Consider the following 20,594-nt stretch of genomic DNA (forward strand, 5'->3'; position numbering starts at 1 on the left):
AGTACAGCAATGTCAAACTGCTATAAAATTTTCTAAATACTTACTCTCAATTTCAGTTCATGTCACTTCCAAAGGCACTGCCCTACATGATCTGGCTCATGTATCTTATTTATTACCCTTTTTCTCTCTCAGTCTGCAGTAGGTCACAGTGGCCTCCTTGCTCAGGCTCCCCTCCGGCCTCAGAGCCTTTGCACTGGCTATTCTCGCTGTCAGTTACACTCCTTCCCCAGAGAACCAAATGGCTCATTCCTTCTCCTCCTAGTCTTTGTTCAAATGTCGTTTTTTTCAATGAGGAGTACCCTAACTACCCAAACTAAAAATGAAACCCACCCTCTGCTCCCACACTCTTGATCATTCTTATTCTGTTCCATTACCCTGCAGCTGCAATGGAACCTTGATTCCTAGACTAATGAATTCCTAGCCTTTTGAATTCAGTGATGACACCTACTAGGACATCACCCACCTTCCACAGAGAATGCAGTACTCATTCCCTAGGCCAGTGGTTGGCAAACTCATTAGTCAACAGAGCCAAATATCAACAGTACAACAATTGAAATTTCTTTTGAGAGCCAAATTTTTTAAACTTCTTCTAACGCTACTTCTTCAAAATAGACTCGCCCAGGCTGTGGTATTTTGTGGAAGAGCCATACTCAAGGGGCCAAAGAGCTGCATGTGGCTCGCGAGCCGCAGTTGGCTGACCACAGCCCTAGGTAAATGTTACCTTCATTCTTTTATGTTCTATTGACGTTCTATTGACAAACTCTAGATATAACACCTATTCAGACAATTCATTACTTTGGTGATAGCAACATACCTGACTTTGGACTTCCAATTTCACAACTTGAAACAAAATCCTCTAGACTAGCCAGACAACATATGGGTTTAGGTACTACTTTCTCCTCTATATAATCTGCACATGGCCAACTGAATGGCTTTATGTTGGGTTCCACTATATATTTTATCCCAGTGTACCCCCAACAGTGAGGGAACAGGAAGAATTCAATTTATAGCTAGAAGACAAGACCTAGTTTGGGGGAGCGGTTTGCTAATAAGTGATCAGTACCAGGATATGTACAGAGAGGTCCTCAAACAAGTGGCTCTGGAGCAGGTTCTAAGTGCCAGACCTCCCAGTTTCCAGGACTGGCTGCTTGCTGTCCAATTTTTAGCTGTATCAGTCCTCCACTGTCCTCGCACCCCTCCTCATTCCACTTCCATGGGCGCTGACTTGTCCCTTTTGCCTCAATAGCCTTGTCTGCCAACCTCCTAGAAGAACTGGAGAAGCCTTATGAGGTCAGCAGATCTTCCATCTTCTCTTGAAAGACACAGGGCTCTCGACAGTCCCAGTCCCAAAAGCTTCTGAATTATGTTTGGCACTACTCCAGAGTGCAGTGGAAACTTCATTCACAGAAGAGCTAATTCCCTCTATAGCTGGCTGCTGTGCTGTGTACCTGGGGTTTCTCATAAAACTGAGGCGCATTGACAACAGACAGGAAAGTCCTGGTTTCCTAAGATTCCCATGGAGAACCTGCCACTTTCCCAACTGCCAAATACAGCGCTTTTGTGTGACTCCTGATTTGTTCCCCCCTTTGCTAGTTAATGTCTCATGGTATCTAAATGAAAGTATCTAAATGAAAGAGGCCAGACACAAAAGGTTCCGTATTTTAGGATTCTAATTCTATGAAATGTCCAGACTAGGCAAATCCATAGAGAACAAGGAGCAACTGCTTAATGGATACAGGATTTACTTTGGAGGGATTCCAATGCTTTGGAACAGTGTTATTGTACTTAATGCCACTGAATTGTTCACTTGGAAATGGCTAATTTTATGTTACATGAATTTCACCCAAATTAAGAAAAATTTTAAAGATTTTTCCGAAAACATTGAAACAAGTAAAAACATAAAATAGAGATTCATAAGAAAGGCAAAAATAATAGAAATGTATTCTGAAAAAGATTAAGCTGGATGGGGCTAGGGGCTTATTGTCTTTAAGTACATGAAGAACTGCTATGCAGAAGCTCAGGGTAAACATGTTCACATTAATACAACTGATTCTGAAGTAATAGAACAAACAAAGGATCTTCACTCTATTGATGTGCTAATTTGAAATCTTGCTCCACCTGCTGGACTCTCTAATCCATTCTCATCTACACAGAATCCGGTAGAACTTTTAAAAATGTAAGATCATGTCCATCCCTGTTAACACTCTAAAGTGGCTTCCCACTGCACACAGAATAAAATCCAAACTCCTCTTCCCAGCCTGAAAGGCCCTGCATAACGTGGCCCCTGCCTTCCTCTCTCACTTTCTCTCATACCACCCTTCTCCTTGATCCTGAAGCTCTAGACACAAACCCTCCATTCTATTCCAAACATGCAAAGTCCTCTCCCACCTGAGGCTGAGTGCGCTGTGCCCTGGGGCTGCAGGCACAAATCTTGGCACAACCAGCTCAAACGTCTCAGCACAAACGTCTCCTCGAAATGTCCTTGCCCCACTACTGTCTCCCCGAGGTCGTTGTCTACTGGTATCAGGACCCAGTTCCTTACCTCGCAGCACGCCCCATGAACGGCGCGACGCCTAACCGCTTACCGCGAGAGGGCGACACGCGCTGCCAAGCCGCACGGAGGCTACTCTAGGCGCGGCAGCTTGGAGACTCGGTGGCATTAATTCTAGGCTGCCACGCTGAACTGGGGGTGGAACCCGATTCTTCCAGCGGGTCCTGGGGTCGCGGCGCTGGCGACGTCGCGGAGCTGCACGGGGCCTGGCCGGAAACACTCGGCTTTCGCTTCCGGTAGCAGCGCAGGCCCTAGACCAAGAGTAGTAACGGCCCCTTGTGGGCGAAGAGGCTTGTAGGCCTGCGCCCCGACCCTGAGCTGACCTCCCAGCTCGGCCCTCGCGGCTCCCCGAGTATCGCGCGGCGGATTTTGCGGTTGAGCCGTAGGAAGAGAGAGTGGCCTCTTAGAAACCGAGCTACCAGTATCCCAGGTAATCGCTTTCCCTGTGGAGTTGGCTGCGGAGTCCCGGAGACCTGCCGGCCGCTGCAGGCGGTTGGAGGCGAGACGCCATTACTCGTGGCCGAGCGGCCAGAGCCAGACGCCTTTGCGCAGATAACTCCGGGGCCCGCGGCGAGGGCGCGCTCGCACACTGCCCACTTGCACAGTGCTCACGAAGCCCGACTGCCCTCCAGAAATGGTACGATCCGCCTCCGCTGGCGTGTTTTGGTTGGTTTGGTTGTTTTTGTTTGTGGGGGTTACGTGTGTGTGTGTGTGTGTGTGTGTGTGTGTGTGTGTGTGTGTGTGTGTGTTTTGCGGACTGATGTTAACAGTCGGAGAACCTTAGTTTAGCGTCACTTGTCACTTTCTCCTGATGCAAAAGCATAGGACGTGTCCCTGGGCCTCCTGAGCCGGGTGGACAGCAAGGAGCCGGCCATTCATTTGTGAATACCGTGGCATCTTGCACAGAATCTCGGTGCGGGTTCTGCGGCATCACCTCTGGGAGAGGGAGGCTTATGAAACTCTCCATAGGCTCCTTAGAAGTCTAAAAGACCCTTGAAACGTAAAGTCAGCAGAAGGGTCAGCTTAATCATCACCAACTGCCATTCTCCCCCTTTTTATGACTTGGTATATGGGCAAACTTTGTCAAGAAAGATCGGCTGTAATTTTTCCTAGTGGAAGTAAACATTTTAAAATACAGGTTTTAAATCTTCTGCATAGTTCCCTTCATATTTTTTTTTTTAATCCTCACCCAAGGGTATTTCCCCCCATTGATTTTTAAGGGAGAGACAGAGAGAGCAACATCCAATGTGTGTGTGGGTGGGGATGAGCCTGCAACCAAGGTACGTTGGAATCGAACCCACAACCCTGCTCTAACTACTGAGCCAAACCAAATAGGGCACCTTCGTAAGAATGTTGAGCATCTCATTACTTAATTGGGAGATGCTTTCTGAGAAGAAAAGCTACTTTTTGCTTGATTATTTTCCTTCTACTCTGGTCTCACTGTCTCAGCTCTCCTGCCAGTATTCATGAGAATCTCAGATGTTCCATGAAGTAGAGGCTTCCATTATCTCAAGAGGATATAGGGTCATAGAAGTTGTACCCTCATACTAAAAGCACAAGACTAGGGTGATATTTAAAATGTAAGAAAAACTCAGTATGTTCAAATCTTTTGACATTGGGAAGATGAGATAGAAGCCACATCAATAAACTCTTCTGCTAATCCCCAAGCTCTTTGGAGCCAGTGGTTGCCAAATTTAACACCCACCAAACTTTAAAAAAAAATTTATTGATTTTAGAGGAAAACATTTAATTGTTTGTTGTTCCACTTATTTATGAATTAATTGGTTGATTCTTGTACGTGCCCAGACCAGGGATTGAACCCACAACCTTGGCTACCCGGCCAGGGCTCACCCAACAACTTTTTTTGAAATTTATTTAAAGTACTAGTACGCTCCTCGCTCCCCTGGCCACCAGCAGCCCCCCTCCCCATACGAGCTGCCTTTCCATCTCCCATGTGAAGGGAGCCCATCGGACCTTCGGACCTTCGCTGCTGTGCTGGGCCCGCACCCCGCCCCAAGGATCCAATTGCCCAAGCCGTGCCCTACCGCCTCCCCGGAGCAGCTGTCCTTCGGCGAGCGGTAGAAGTACTTTGAGTTGGAGGTGCGGGTGCCCCAGGCCAAGGCCCCCCCTCCCCCCGGCCAAGGGCCCCCCCAAGCACGTGTCCCTGGTGGGTACCGACAACCTGCGGAAGATGCAGGAGGAAGAACCCAGGAAGCTGCAGCAGAAGAGGGTGCAGATGCTGCGAGAGGTGGCCAACGCGGGGCTCGTGGACTGGAAGGCCCCGACAGCAGGAGCCCGAGACCAGCCTCCCTGGGCCAGCGCCCCTGCTGCAGGGCTTGCCCCTGCTGCAGGGCTGGTCCCTGCGGCCCTGTCCCCGCCCCGCCCCGCCCCGGGAAGCAGTGCTCTGGTGCAAACGGCCAAGGCTGAGCGCCATCAGGAGTGGCTGCTTGTGCAGAGCCTGGAGCTGCCAGTGCCTGAGCGGGCTCTGTCCCAAGCGAGTGCTGTGGAGGGCAGCTAGGATGAAGTCCCTGAAGCAGGACGCCCTTCGCGCACAGATGGTTCTCAGCAAGTCCCAGGACAGCTGGAGTCATACACACCCCCTGGAAGACCTCGGCCCCCTGACCAGCACCTCCCCGGAACGTCTGTCCCCAGATTTTGCTGAGGAACTGAGATGCCTGGAGCTGTCTCCCAGCCCTGGCCTGCAGGAGGAGGACGGAGAGGTGGCCCTGGTGCTTCTGGGCAGGCCCTCACTGGACACTGTGGGCCCCGAAGACGGGGCCCTGTGTAGCAGCTGCCGCCCCCTGCGGCCTGGGCTCCGAGGCCTGGGCCCAGTACCCTCCTAGAGGGTCGGGTCCCTTCCCCGGACTTGGGGTGGCAGCCCTGCCAGCACCAACACCACCCTGGCCCCAAGTCTTTTAACCTGGGTGTTGGCATTTTAGAGACCCCTCAGGAGTTCTGGCCACAGACTAACAGCTCCCTCCTCAGCCGGGACCTCTTGGCAAGACTGTAACTAGTGATTTTTGTACAACCAAAGTGTTGTTTAAAGAAAATAAAATTGACTGTGTTTAAAAAATAAAGTATTAGAGGCCGGATGCAGGAAAGTTGTGCAAGGGCCTTGGCCCCGGCCCCCACCCACTGGTGGCCAGGGGCCTCTGCAGCCTCTGCCTCGCCCCCACCTGCTGCGGCTTTGTCCAGAAGGAAGGACATCCGGAAGGGCGTCTGGTCTAATTAGCATATTATGCTTTTATTATTATAGATATTTTTATTGATTTGAGAGAGGAAGGGAGAGAGAGAGATATGGAAACATCAGTGGTGAGAGATTGGCTGCCTCCTGCACACCCCCTACTGGGGATTGAGCCCAGAACCTAGGCATGTGCCTTGACTGGGAATAGATCCAGGATTTCCTGATCCATAGGTTGATGCTCAACCACTGAGCTATGCCAGCTGGGCATGAAAAGTTTTTTATTTTTTAATAAAAAATAGTCATCACTTTGCATTTGTCTTCAGTGAGTGTAGTTCAGTTAAATAAAAGAGAAAGAGCCTGGCAGTTGATTGATAAAGAGAAGACAAGGCAGGATGTTTTTCCTTCATTTTCTCATAATAAGTAGCAACTAGTAAAGTTCATGTGACCTTATTATCTGTACTTTTTTTCTTCTCTCAGTGACTTAGGAAGAAGATCTTTTTTTGTTCCAGACCAGACTGGGCCTCTCTTCTCAAAGTTAGTGCTCGTGGTGTGTCCAACACGGGAGCAAACTGTTCCAGAGCATAATGACGGTAAGTCTGAAGATGGCTGAGCATTAGAATCAGGGCTCTGTGGGAGACTAAGGGACCTGTCACAGCGAGTAAGAAATATGCAGCACAAACGGACAGTCTCAGCTGGAGAGCACTTCCAGAGCTTCCACTATCATGAAGCAGGTGGCTGTTGGCTAACTTCAGGAATTATACTGAGGCCAGAGGTCTACTCAGAAGAGCAGATCTTGGAACTGCTAGCAGTTCCTGACCATCCTGCCCAGGGATACCAAATCCAGGTAAAGAAGCACCATTTACAGAGCATTGAAGAAGCTGTGGCCTTGGTATACCACTTGCATAGAGTGAATCTGCTCAAATGGGAAATGGGTGAGAAGAAAAATTCCTGATAAATAACAATGAAATAGGATGAAAGTAGATATTTGGGGTGTAGGGGCATTTAATTGAGAAATAAGATGAGTTAGGTCAGTGATCTTTTGTTCCTTTGGGCCATTTAAGGCAGGACCAGAGACCACAGACATACAGCAATAGTCATTCCACAGATTTCAGAGACCCTGGCAGAGAATTCCATGGCCTTAGAAAAAGAATTGGTTTTTTCCCCCTCTTTACAGCAGGGTGTATTGAGGGTAATAAACTTAATCTGGCTTAACCTATGGGATGAATCTTAAGTTCTTAGAGACAAAGGGCAACAAGGAGTTGGAGAGTAAGGGGAGAACAAAAAAATGGATTACACTTAGAGAACAAAAGAGAAGATAACAAAGAGGAAAAAGAAAAAAGGGAAATCAAGGTTTGGAAATCCCAACAGAGTGGCTGAGATAAGAAAGATGTTGAGGGTCCTAACCCGTTTGGCTCAGTGGATAGAGCATCAGCCTGCAGACTGAAAGGTCCCAGGTTCGATTCCGGTCAAGGGCATGTACCTTGGTTGCGGACACATCCCCAGTAGGAGGTGTGTAAGAGGCAGCTGATCAATGTTTCTCATTTATGTTTCTAACTATCCCACTCCCTTCCTCTCTGTAAAAAAATCTATAAAATATATTAAAAAAAAAAAAAAGCAAGATGTTGAGGGATAGTGTCTTCCATACCATAGTTAAGCCCTCCCTTAGTGGTTGGTCCTTGGCTCAGCTGGTGAGTGGGAATCCAGGGTATGCCCTTGGGCAGGTGGCAGCATATCAACTGGCTTCGGGTCTACTGTCAGGAATACAGGACAGGCTCGACTGGCAAGTCTCAGTGCTTGAGACTCAACCTAGAACCAGGAGGTCACCATTCGATTCCCACTCAGGGCACATGGTAGGTTGTGGGCTCGATCCCCAGTAGGGATCGTGTAAGAGGCAGCTGATCAATGATTCTCATCATTGATGTTTCTATCCCTGTCTCATTCTCCCTCTCTCTGAAATCAATTAAAATACATATGTATATTAAGAAAAAATTTAAAGACTGCAGGGCAGAACTTATATTTGGTGTCAAATCATTTGGAAGGATGTTGGAACCAAGTACATTCCTCCCCCTTCTCTATTTTATCAACATTCTCTAATCATAGAGAAAAATCTGGTTGATGGGACAGTTAAAATTTTTAATCTTTTGAGAAAAGTATAAATCACTGCAGTAGAAGAGAGAGAGGCTGTCAAGACAATACGAACACAGGTGGCCCTCACAACCCTGCTAGTGGTCTGAGCTAGGCTGTATGTAGAGGGGTGGAGGCTACTCTTGGAGGGCTGGCAGTAGCCACATCTTTTTCCTTTTATCCTAAATTTCACAGACTTTGTGGAAAATTGGTGGGTGTTTTCCCACTTCCCACAATCTGGACTATATGCTTTCTCCCTCTTCCACAAGCCCCAAGCCTCAAGTAATTCTGGTAACATGGGTGGGAATTATTTCCAGGTTGCAGTCCATGTGCTGGGAAAGGAGGCAGTGCTCTTGGGAGAAACAGCAGAGACCTCAGGCTTCAAACTGAAGCCAGCAGAGTCCCAGCCAGTGGGCAGGTCCCAGGATGAAGAATTTTGGAATGAATATCAGGATCTACAACACCTGAGCAGGAATACTCATAAAGAAACTGAGCCTATGTGTGAGAGGGGTAAGGAGCTTCATGATAATTTCTTTCAGCTGGGAGCTGTGATCGTAATTTGTCCAGCCAGAACATTGTGGGCACTTTCTGGGTTCCCAGCTTTGTGGATGTGCAAATCTAGTCATGTTAGCAATTATGATTACCCTTACCCCCTCCCCTCACAGATGGCCTTAGAATAGACCAGCTGTTTGAAGGTGGGGATTGGCCTAAGGTACAGAAATATCCAAACCAGAGGACCCTGGTAATAACACCATGAACACTGTTCCTTAGAAAAGTGGAGGATTGGACCACCCCATCCTCAAATCACAGAAGGAATTGGGATTACAAATGGGCTGTCAGTGGCAGTATATGAACTATAATTGTGTACCATGAAAATAAGTAAATGATAAATAATACATCTCCTACTGTACACTGGAGTCCCTGAGTATTTCATTTTCAAGTCCATTAAATTTTTCTTAATTCAGAACTATCTATATATATAAAAGGCCATTATGCACCTTGGCCGGTTTGGCTTAGTGGATAGAGCGTCAGCCTGCGGACTGAAGGGTCCCAGGCTCGATTCCGGTCAAGGACATGTACCTTGGTTGTGGGCACATCCCCAGTGGGGGGTATGCAGGAGGCAGCTGATTAATGTTTCTCTCTCATCGATGTTTCTAACTTTCTATCCCTCTCCCTTCCTCTCTGAAATCAATAAAGATATATACTTTTTTAAAAAAAAGGCCAATATGCTAAGTGTCCCTCTGATCATCTGACTGGTCACTATGACACTCACTGACTACCATGGGGCAGATGCTTAACACAGGAGCTGCCATGATGCGCACTGGCCATTTACAAAGAAACGGCACCACAGACCTGGTGCCGACAAACCAACACTCAGCTCCCCTCAAGTGGGACACAGGCCTCGCCACCACCCTGGAGCAATACCCCACCAAATCGAAGCCAACGCTGCCAAGACCCCATGGTGCAAAATGCAGTCCGCAGCCCAGCCCAGAAACGGTCGCTGTAGATGCTGGGTATGATATCACTCAACGTAGCAATGCCCAGCTTCCTCTCCCTAGCGACTAGCCTCTTTGGAGTTTCTTCAACCCAGGAACACGACTTGCTTTAGAGCCAGGTGCAAACATTTTACACTTTAACCAAATGTCTGTGAAGTGTTTTCCTGTGCCTCATCTCATTTGATCCTCACAGAAGTCCTGGAGTAGGTAGATAGGAGACTTGGAATCCTATTTTCTTTTCATTAGCTGGAAAACAGATTTAGAAACTTAACCTGACTAAAAAGAGGTAAGAAATGGTGGACCTTGAAAATGACTTCAGGTTTTCTCACTGTGCAGAATATAGTCAAACACTGCTGCAGTTAAGTATTTTATTGTTCTCCCTGCGTTATCTACAATAATAATCTGCTTCGTGTTGATATTTACTGCTCTGTTGCTGACAATTACCTGAAAGAGAAATTGGTGTGCTTCACTGGGCTGGAAAAAGTTTAGCTAAATCAGAAAGCAGGTCTAATTAAACAAGCTTATTCTATACATATAAAAGGCTAAGTTGACTTGTGCATGCACAATATATATAAAGCTCTTTCTCACGCCAATCGCACGCATGTATTTCGATCTATCATTGTCGATCACGAATTTGATTGACACTTCTATTATAAAGAAAGGACAAATAGCGATATTAAAATATTTCTTCTAATTAATTTCCATCAGTGTGCACGAATCTGTGCACCGGGCCTCTAGTTTGTAATAAGAGGAAAATAAGAAGGTTTTTTGTTTTAACTTCATGAAAACTAGGCAACCTGTTCTGGGGTTGATAGATACTTGGTTCTTATTAACAATGATAAGACCACTTACGGTCACCACACACACTTGAAAAGGTTTCCCATCTGAAAGAATCAAGATTTTATTTTAGAAATGTGCGCAGGATGTGCATAGAAGTGAGAGAAATTTCTGATGGCTCTTTTCCACCCATAGCTGTTCCTGGCATTTCATTTGTGCCTACTCACCAGGTCCTAGACTTTCCTGAGCAGACAGACACCAAAGGCTGGACAGTGGCACCTGAGTTCATCTTGCCTGAGTCCCAGGTGAGCCATGCTTTTGAGCTTTTCTCTGTTGCCCATGACCTACACTGCCCAGCAGGTACTCAGGGGCATGTTAGCCCAGATGTTTTCCCTGGGGAACTGGACACCTCATGGACTGTTTGCTGATCCCTTGCCTCCTTCCTTTCTGCGTTATCTCTTAAAAAAAACACACAGAACAAAATATGTGCTGGGCCCTGGTGGGGTTGCTCAGTTGTTTAGAGTGTCATCCCAATATACCAAGGTTGCAGGTTCAATTCTCCGGTTAGGGCACATACAAGAAGCAATCAGTGAATGCATAAATAACTGGAACAGCAAATCAATGTTTATCTCCCTCTCCTCTCCCTTTCTTGTTTCTCCAATCAATCAATAAAAAATTTAATAACAAAACACAAGAAAATCATGTGCTGTTAATGCCTTCAGCCTATCATGCAGTTCATGGGCCAGATGTTAGAGCTGCTTCGGGAGTGGCCAGTACTGAGCTGAAGCCCATTCTCTTCTTTAGAGCTTGTTGACATTTGAAGAAGTGGCCGTGTATTTCTCCCCGGAAGAATGGGAATTACTGGATCCCAGTCAGAAGGCCCTCTACAATGATGTAATGCAGGAAAACTATGAGACTGTCATCTCTCTAGGTAAAGGTTCTGCCCTTTGTGTAGAAGTTGAATGATATGTCATGTTTTCAACTTACTGGGAATGCACACTCTTGTGAGAGTGTCTGTTCCAGTAGCTGGTTGGTTCTCAGCTCGATGGTGTGGGCAGAGAAAAGGTGAATGCAGATTACTTCGGAGCTCTTTTCAAGTACACATTCCTTATCCTACATAGAATTTTTTACCTCTTTTCCCTCTTCCCTCACAAACCTGTTCTTCTCATATCTTTCTCTACTCAGTAAAGAGCACCTTCATCCACCCAGTTGCTCAGAGCAAGAAAAATAAAGTCATCATTTACTCTGATCTTGCCATGATATCCCACTACTAATGCATCACTAGTCCTCTTGAGTCCAGATTCACATTATTGTGTGAGTCCAACCATGTCTCATCTTCTTGTGCTATTAACATCGGGTCTAAGCCATCTCTGACCAGGTCTCCCTCAGTCACTTTCTAACTAGCTCTTCCTGCCCTCAGCCTTGCCCTCCCATAGTCTGTTTTCCATGTAGCAGCCAGAGTCTTTTAAAACCTGATCAGATTATGACATTTTCTTGTTTCAAAATCTTATGATGACTTCTCATCCATTTAGAATAAAATAAAGCCTCCTTATCAAGGCTTCCAGTACTCTCTCAATCTGGCCTCTATAACTTCCTTGTCCTCAGCTCCTGTTCAGTTCTCTTTAGCCACACTATTCTTTTTTTTTTTTTTTTTTTTTTAAATATATTTTATTGATATTTTACAGAGAGGAAGAGAGAGGGATAGAGAGTTAGAAACATCGATGAGAGAGAGACATCGATCAGCTGCCTCCTGCACGCCCCCCACTGGGGATGTGCCCGCAACCCAGGTACATGCCCTTGACCGGAATCGAACCCGGGACCCTTGAGTCCACAGGCCGACGCTCTATCCACTGAGCCAAACCGGTTTCGGCTAGCCACACTATTCTTAATGCTGTTTTTTGAACTTGCCATGCTCATTTGTACTTTCGGTTTCCCTCTACCCAGCACACTTTTCCTGCCACATGGCAAAACTCTCAATTTTAGGTCAATTCAAATATCACTTTCTCAGAGGCCTTCTACACAGCCTTATCTCGAATAGCTTAATAGAAGCAGAATCTTTTTTTTAATCTGTGTTTTTTTAAAATAATGTTTTCATTGATTTTAGAGAGAGAGGAAGGGAGAGGGATAGAGAAACATCAATGAGAGAGAAACATTGATTGTCCCCCACCAGGGATCGAGCCCACAACCTGATCTGGGAATCAAACTGGGGACCTCTTGGTTCATGGGTTTACGTTCAACCACTGAGCCACGCTGGCGGGGCAGGAAGTAGAATCTTAAATGCTCTCTTAGCCTGCTTTTGTTTCTCTTAAAACATTTATCACTTCCTGTCATTTCATTTGATTATTCATGTTTGTCTCTCTCTCCCACTAGCAGGTAAATTCTCTGAGATCAGGGAACTTTGGCTTATGCATCACTATATCTGTCATTCATAGAGAGTGTCTGACACACTGTGGCCATTTGATACACATGTTAAAAGACTGAATGATGACTACATCTCATATTTGATAATACATAGTTACAAAAAGTCCACTAAGTGATTTTTGTTTGTTTCATTCAATGGGATGTGAACCAATGAGCTATGAGTGGTAGAAATACCAGTTTAGTGTCTGGTGTTCAGCTGCTAAATAAAAAGTATAATTATGACAGCAATCACTTATGCATATGATTCCCACCCCACTGGCCTTTACATTGACCCTGCTAGACCAGGTGTTATTCTGGGTGAGTCCTAAAGAGTTGATAGAAACAGCCTGCATTCCCTGCAACCTCTGGAGTTTTATTCCAACTCAGTCAAGTGTGGGGTATTATTGGTGGCAGAAGAAGAGAAAATGCACAAGATTCCCATGAACTGTGTCCTTTTGATCAAGCTAGTTAGGTTTTTTTCTTAATCTCCACTTTGCATATCTATTCACAAATGCAGTGTAGTATCAACCTGATACCTGATATGAGAATCTATCCATTTAACCATTTGGGGTAACAAACTGTAAAATTGTTTTTTGTTGTTCCTGAAATAGTCTATAATTAATGGACATTGTTAAGTTAGCAGTCCTTGACCTCAGTTTTTCCATTTCATAGCCATATTTGTGTTCTCCAAACCTAAAGTCATCTCCTGTCTAGAGCGAAAGAGCCATGAATTCAAGGATCCATGGAGTTCAAGGACACCCCTGGAGTGCTGCATATAGATAAATACACCATGGGAAGATCGGAAATGTGCCCTAATAGGAACCTTTGCAAAGATTTAACATTATAAGATTCTACTTATCTATATTTTAAAATTGAGTGATCATTTAATTTTTGTCTCTATTTTTGAGGTTTCTTTCTGCCATTTAGTTGGTTGATTTTATGTTTATTCCAACAGGGTTAAGCCTCAAAAATAACATTGAAAATCATCAATCTATATGCCTTTCTGACTTAGAAATGCCAACACCAGAAGACATAGTTTCAAAAACGGACAGAGTGAAAGTTCCCCAGAAAACAACAGTCAAAGAAAATCATGGTGATATGCACAGGGTGGGGAAATATCACCAAGACTTTTCAGTGAAGGAAAGAGAGAAACTTTCAACATGGAGACAAGAGCTACTGAAACTTATAGATCGTCACAAGAAAGAACGTGCAGGAGAGAAGTCTTTTAAATGTCAGGAATGCAGGAAAAGCTTTAGAGTTAGCTCTGACCTTATTAAGCACCAAAGAATTCATACTGAAGAGAAACCGTATAAATGCCCACAGTGTGATAAGAGATTTAGGTGGAGTTCAGATCTTAATAAGCACTTCACATCACACCAAGGATTAAAACCATATAAATGCTCATGGTGTGGGAAGAGCTTTGGTCAAACTTCAAATCTACACACACACCAAAGAACTCACACCGGAGAGAAGCCCTTTACATGCCATGAATGTGGGAAAAAATTCATTCAGAACTCCCACCTTATTAAACACCGGAGAACCCACCTATAGCATATGCATGAGAAACTTCAGCAAGTGGTCAAGCCTTCTCAGGCACCAGAAACCACCAATGAAGGGAAGCTTGTTCAATATCCTCAGTCTAAAGAATTTTACCAAATGGAGCTTGACCCTAAAGTTTATGAAAATGAAAATTTATGAAGCATGAAAAATTTTTCATCAGTGGAAAATTTGGGGATATAAACTTTCACAGAAAGGAATCAAAGCTGGACTCCGCAGGGGACATAGTAGTAGTTATATTATTACTGTTTTTACTTAGACTTCGGGGAGTTTCTTAGCAAAAGGTGTTTGAAAAACAGTCTGAATGAGTGAAAAATCTGTTTGGGATTGTACCTGGCAGTATAGCAAATTAAGCCTCAAATAGTACATGAAACTAGGAATCAATCATCTGTGGTCACAGACATAAATATTGTTGGTTTTCCCAACTACTATTAAACATGTGATAGAAACATTTGTAGCATGGTCTTTTGTAACAAAAGCAATAATAGCCTTGTTTTATTGCATACTATTACTTCAGGGTAATAGGATAATTTCAGTAGTCCCATAGGGTAGAAATGAATTCTAATGTAAAGTTTTCCAAGAACCAAATTGGACTTTCTTCCTCTCTCGTCACTGGACATCATGTGAGTCCTTCTTGAACTTTTTAGCTACTTTAGCTCTTGAATCCTATTAGCACAAGTTTTCTGTGATGGAATCATATTTACTTCATCACTAGGGTATCTGCCAAATAACTAATATCTTATGCCTCTCATTGGTGGTATTTGAGAAAAGAAAACATTTCTAGTAGATCATATGGAAACAGTTGAAATTTTTAGCTATGGAATATGTACTAGATGTAAAAATGAATTTTCTGCAAAACAAAGTAAACTGTTTCCTTCCCTCACAAGGTTAATAGGATAAGACAATTATAAAAATTAGCACTTTCCTGAGGCCTAAAATAAAATTAATTGGAGTTTATGGTCAACTTCTCAGGGTTTTGTTTGTTTACTCATTAATTTGACTTTTTAAAATATATTTTATTGATTTTTTACAGAGAGGAAGGGAGAGTGATAGCGAATTAGAAACATCGATGAGAGAGAAACATCGACCAGCTGCCTCCTGCACACCCCCTACTGGGGATGTGCCCGCAACCAAGGTACATGCCCTTGACGGGAATTGAACCTGGGACCCTTGAGTCCGCAGGCTGATGCTCTATCCACTGAGCCAAACCAGTTAGGGCTAATTTGACTTGTTTTTAAGAACAAGGAGGGAGTTATGTTTGGGAGAACTGTGTGCTGCAGATAGGATTCTGTGGTTCACTGGTCATGGTGGGAATTCAGTCAGCATAAGACCAGTTTCCAAAAAAATGTTTGAGGACTCATGCTCAGTGGTGGGCAAATCCACACCCATGTTGGTTGTCTTACACTGTAAACTATTAAACAGGCATGATCCACCAGTGTCTGTTTTCTCCAGCACAGCAATTAGCAATAGCTTTGGGAGAGTTTGATAGACTCTCTAGACTGAGTTTTCTTTTTTTAAATTTTAAATATATTTTTATTGATTTCAGAGAGGAAGGGAGAGGGAAAAAGAAACATCAGTGAAGAGAGAATCATCAAGTGGCTGCCTCCTGCACGCTCCCCACTGGGGATGGAGCTCACAACCCAGGCATGTGCCCTTGACTGAAATTGAACCTGGGACCCTTCAGTCCGCAGGCTGACGCTCTATCCATTAAGCCAGACCGGCTAAGGCTCTTAATTTGTTTTAGAGAGAAATATCGACTTGTTCTTAGTCATGCACTTACTGGTTTATTCTTGTGTATGCCCTGACTGGGGATTGAACCCACAACCTTGGCGTATCAGGATAATGCTCTAACCAACTGAGCTAACCGGCCATGGCTAGTCTGTGGGTTTTCTAATGCAGGACTCGGTCTGGGCCTTCTGATTACAGATCCCAGACTGCTGCCTCTGCACAGCTGCTCCTCCCGGGTGTTTATTCTCCCAGGTAGTCATTGATGTTCATGACAAACCTCCTCCACTCAATGCAAGCAACGGAAAGTCAGATCAGTGTCCGATTCACCCAGGTGGATCCCCAAATTGCCCAGATTGATGCCAACCACTGGGGCACCTGGTCTGTGTTACATGGGTAGGTGAATGGAAGACAAGATTAGTATATTCCTTTACCTTTGACTTAGATTTGTTCCTTTAAGAGCTTTTAGGTAGTATTAGGGAAAAGGTTAAATATCTCTTCCAAATGTGTTATTTCACAAACGAAGTTAGGGCTCAAATACTCAGGGACTTGGTCTGTTCAAGACCCCTAGCTAGTGGGTCTGTTGGCTGTCACTTAGCTTCATCAGTCAGACCTGAAGGCAGGATTATCGGGACTTTGTATGTTATCTCCATGGAGCCAGCCTAAATGACATTGTATCTATTTCTAGCTTATAAAACATTGCTGTTTCTTGATTGGCTACTGAAACACTCTCAAGTCTTCTTTCTTAATGAAATAGAGATAACACCTCAGGGTTGATCTGGGGATTACAGGGGTTGATGAAAGAAAAGCACCTATCATCCTGGCTCAATCAATGTGTGTTTTTTTTCCCTGCTCCCTAGTAATATGTTGGGTGGACTGACTACATTAGAGGAACAGATGCATTTGTGGCTCTTTTTTTTTTTTCTTAAATTGATTTGAGATCGAGAGAAAGACATCAATTTATTGTTCCACTTACTCATGAATTCATTGGTTGGTGGTTGTATGTGACGCTCTGTTGAACTACCCCGTCAGGGTGCATTGGTGGCTCTTGCAGCTTTCAGGAGCTGAGCCCTGGTAGTAAGGGATATGCTGTCTTGGTTTGGTCTGTGGCTGCAGTGCTTTTCTGTGTAAATCACCTGAGCTATCTGGCGCTCTCAGTGGGATTTTTTTTATTCCCAAGATAAACTACATCAAGTATTTTTAAATCAAGGCCAGCTCTGAATCTCTGCATAGCTCTTACCCAGCAGCCTCAGCCTTATACCCCTGGGGCTCTGTCTCTTCTCCCAAGATACATGTGGATTTCTTCCTAGCCCTACTCATTCAATTTGATGAGGGCCTGTTATGTGCCCAGGCATGGACTGTTGTAGACCAAGGATATAGTAGTGAACAAAAGAGAGAAAAATGCATATCCTCATGCAATTTGTATTTTAGTGAATAGTAAAAAGGAGAATGGTTATGCTTTTCTGCTCCTTGCAGTTAGGCTCATCAGGTTGTTCATTGGGTTGTGAGCAGAAGCCTCATTTCTGGACTGAAGCATTTATTTGTTGTTGAGGAACTCTAGCGCTCTCCTTTCCTTGCCTCAATCATGGAAGCACATACAGAGAGAGGAGCCATGAGATCAAACCAGTATGGAATGCTGTGTCTCCCACATGGCAGGACAGTTGTTCTGGAGAGTCCCCAGACCTATAATGGGCTTTGTGGGAATGAAACTCTTGTGCTTCACCACTGAGACATTAGTGCTGTGTGTTTCTACTACATAACCTGGCCGGTTTCAAAAAGTTCAAGGTCTAGTGACACAGTCATCTTCTTGATCTCCATGGGCTTGACCCTTGTCATCTGTGGCAGTTTTGGCAAAGCTAACCAAGTCTGATTCTTTTCACAATCAGACTCTGCTCTTTCCTGTCAATGCAACCAATGACAGAAGCAAAGGCTTTGGATCCGGAATTTTCCAGGTGGTGGTGGTGGTGGTGGACTACTCTTTAACACAGTCACTTGACTAAATCTACCCTAAGAAGAGCTACTTTCTTAATCAGATCAAGTTCCTTTATCCTGTTTGTTTTTAATCCTCCCTGGGGGATTTTTTTTTTTTAAACTGATTTTAGAGAAAGAAAAAAAAAAAAAAAACATCAATGTGAGAAACATGGATCTGTTGCCTCCCATACCTTCCCTGGAGCAATAGTTAAACCCATGCTCCACTCTCACCTGCAGCCTAAGAAACACACCGTAAGGGTGCACTGCAGAAATTTCTAGGTGGCTGACAAGATACACGACAAGGGCTGCAGAGAAGCACTGTTCTGCCCCTGCTTTTCACAGTCTGCTCTTTCCTGTCATTGCAGCTATCTAGTTACATTGCCCTCTGAATAGGGAGACAACAAGATACCCTAGAAAGTTCATGACACTGGAGCCAAAGGTACTTGAGCATTTTGTTATATTCTGCAATTATGGTAGTCAGTGGATCTCTTTAATACTGTTTCACCACCTGTAAAATAAATATAATAGCTTGCAAATATGTTGCAAGGATCAACATAGATAAGTGTGCTTAGAATAAATTGCTCAGTGTTCTGCTTAATCAAAAATGGGATACATAACCTAAGGAGGTGTATCAGTCTATTTCACATTTCACCTCCCTCCATTTATATCCTGATGGACTACTCACCTTCATTGTGCAGCGAGTATTAGAAATGATTGAGGGATGAAGGGGACAGAATAAAGGCAGACCATGTAGAAACCGCCACTATTTTTTCCCCTTACACTAAACACCCCAACTCATTAGCTCCCTCTTGAATATATATCCAGAATATTGCAATCTAGAATAACACATGATTAAGGAAAGTGTCATATCAAAGGGAAATGATTGAAGATTGAATATGTTGTAGTACATACCTAAATGTAGCAGTTTGTGGGGTTTTTTTAAAGATGAGGTCAATATATTGAAATAAAAAATTAAAAAGAGTACATGGGCATAAATACTAGTATAGATTAAGGTCCAGAAAGTTCTATACAGTACTAATCATTTCCTCTGAGGAGTGTAATTTTTGAGGTAAGAAAATGATGAGCCAAAACCAGTTTGGCTCAGTGGATAGAGCGTCAGCCTGTGGACTGAGGGGTCCCGGGTTCGATTCCGGTCAAGGGCACGTAACTTGGTTGCGGGCACATCCCCAGTAGGAGGTGTGCAGGAGGCAGCTGATTGATGTTTCTCTCTCATCGATGTTTCTAACTATCCCTCTTCCTTCCTCTCTGTAAAAAATCAATAAAATATATTTAAAAAAAAAAAAAAAAGAAAATGATGAGACTTTATTTTTAGGTGAGAATATTTTGCAGTACCTATTCAGTATTCATAACAGGATAAAACATTGAATTAAGGAAAGAGTTTTAGTCCCACTTTTGGCATTAGGCACTAAAAGAATGCTCAGTCTTTCACTTATCTTTACCCAGAAGTCAAGCCAGGATGAGCAACTGGACTACAAGGAGGCTAGAGCTAATAACAATGAAAGCAAGGATTCATCCACGAGCAATGAAATGTTCAGGATACCAGAAGTCCTGGGCTGTTCTTTAACTGACTGGCAAAGAATCCCCTTACAGAAGAAGCATAGAAGAGGTAGCAAGAGCAAAGGAGAGTGGGGTAAGGAGGTTTCAGGGGCCTAGCTCTGCTTTGGCTATGACCACGCATCCACCACCTTAGGCTGAGGAAAAAGGGTAACAATCAACAGACTTTGCCCTACATTTCTCTGGATTATAATGAGAATATCTGATCCAGTCTATGGGAAATGGTTAGGAATTCTTGGAAAAAAAGAAATAGTGTTGCCCTGCCGGGTGTGGCTCAGTGGTTGAATGACAATTTATAAACCAGGAGGTCATGGTTCGATTCCGGGTCAGGGTACATGCCCAGGTTGTGGGCTTTATCCCCAGTAGGGGACATGCAGGAGGCAGCCAGTCTATGTTTCTCATCAGTGTTTCTCTCTATTCCTCTCCTTTCCTCTCTCTAAAATCAATAAAAATACATATTTTTAAGTTTTTAAAAAAAGGAATAGTGTCAATTGAAAAATTTAACCAATTAGTTAAAATGTTTCAGTGATGGAGATACTAAGAAACCATATAAAGAGCCCTAGTAGTTAATTTACAGGGGGAAAATCTGGCTTCTTAATGACCATCTGAGGGCTGAATCAAACCAAGAGGATATTGTTACACATCTGAAGAACTCTATAGACTTGGGAGTATTGCCCTTTGTACAACCTACTTCAAATTCATTCTCAAGTGGGGTAGTGCACTGAGGCAATGTTAGGCAATGATATATAAACACTAAGCTAATAGAGATCATAACTATAGGAAACACCATACAGGGGTTTGGGAGAATACAAGAAAAAGTCTGTTTATCAGAAATTGGAAGCTTGGGAGAGAGGCCCTGCTGGCATTCAGATCTTGGGGGATTGGTGGCTAGGTGGTGCTGCCAGACTGGCACTGATATTTCTTTTTAATATATTTTTACTAGAGGCCCGATGCATGAAATTCGTGCACGGGAGGCAGGGTGTCCCTCAGCCCAGCCTGCACCCTCTCCAATCTGGGATCTCTCTCACAATCCAGGACTGCTGGCTCCCAACTGCTCACCTGCTTGCTTTCCTGATTGCCCCTAACGGCTTCTGCCTGCCGGCCTGGTCACCCCCCCTAACCACTCCCCTACCAGCCTGATTGATGCCTAACTGCACCCTGCCAGCCTGTTTGCCCCTAACTGCCCTCCTCTGCAGTCCTGGTCACCCCCAACTGCTCTCCCCTGCAGGCCTGG

General features: G+C 44.3%; 1 protein-coding gene across 2 annotated transcripts; it reads left to right on the plus strand.

Moving 5' to 3' along the window:
- The first annotated feature begins 2,598 nt into the window (after positions 1 to 2,598).
- Positions 2,599 to 15,171, plus strand: LOC308254839 (zinc finger protein 75D-like). 2 transcript variants are annotated; one of them, XM_080681311.1, is made up of 6 exons: positions 2,599 to 3,188; positions 6,213 to 6,325; positions 8,177 to 8,369; positions 10,328 to 10,437; positions 10,937 to 11,063; positions 13,488 to 15,171. In XM_080681311.1, the coding sequence occupies exons 2-6, from the start codon at positions 6,320 to 6,322 to the stop codon at positions 14,081 to 14,083; spliced, it is 1,032 nt and encodes a 343-aa protein (XP_080537437.1). In that variant the 5' UTR covers positions 2,599 to 3,188; positions 6,213 to 6,319; the 3' UTR covers positions 14,084 to 15,171. The 2 variants fall into 2 exon arrangements, with proteins under 2 accessions (XP_080537437.1, XP_080537438.1); XM_080681312.1 differs by having other exon boundaries at positions 2,599 to 2,981.
- The last annotated feature ends 5,423 nt before the right edge of the window (positions 15,172 to 20,594 follow it).

The sequence above is a fragment of the Plecotus auritus genome, assembly GCF_963455305.1.
Source record: "Plecotus auritus genome assembly, chromosome: 7".
NCBI lineage: Eukaryota > Metazoa > Chordata > Mammalia > Chiroptera > Vespertilionidae > Plecotus > Plecotus auritus.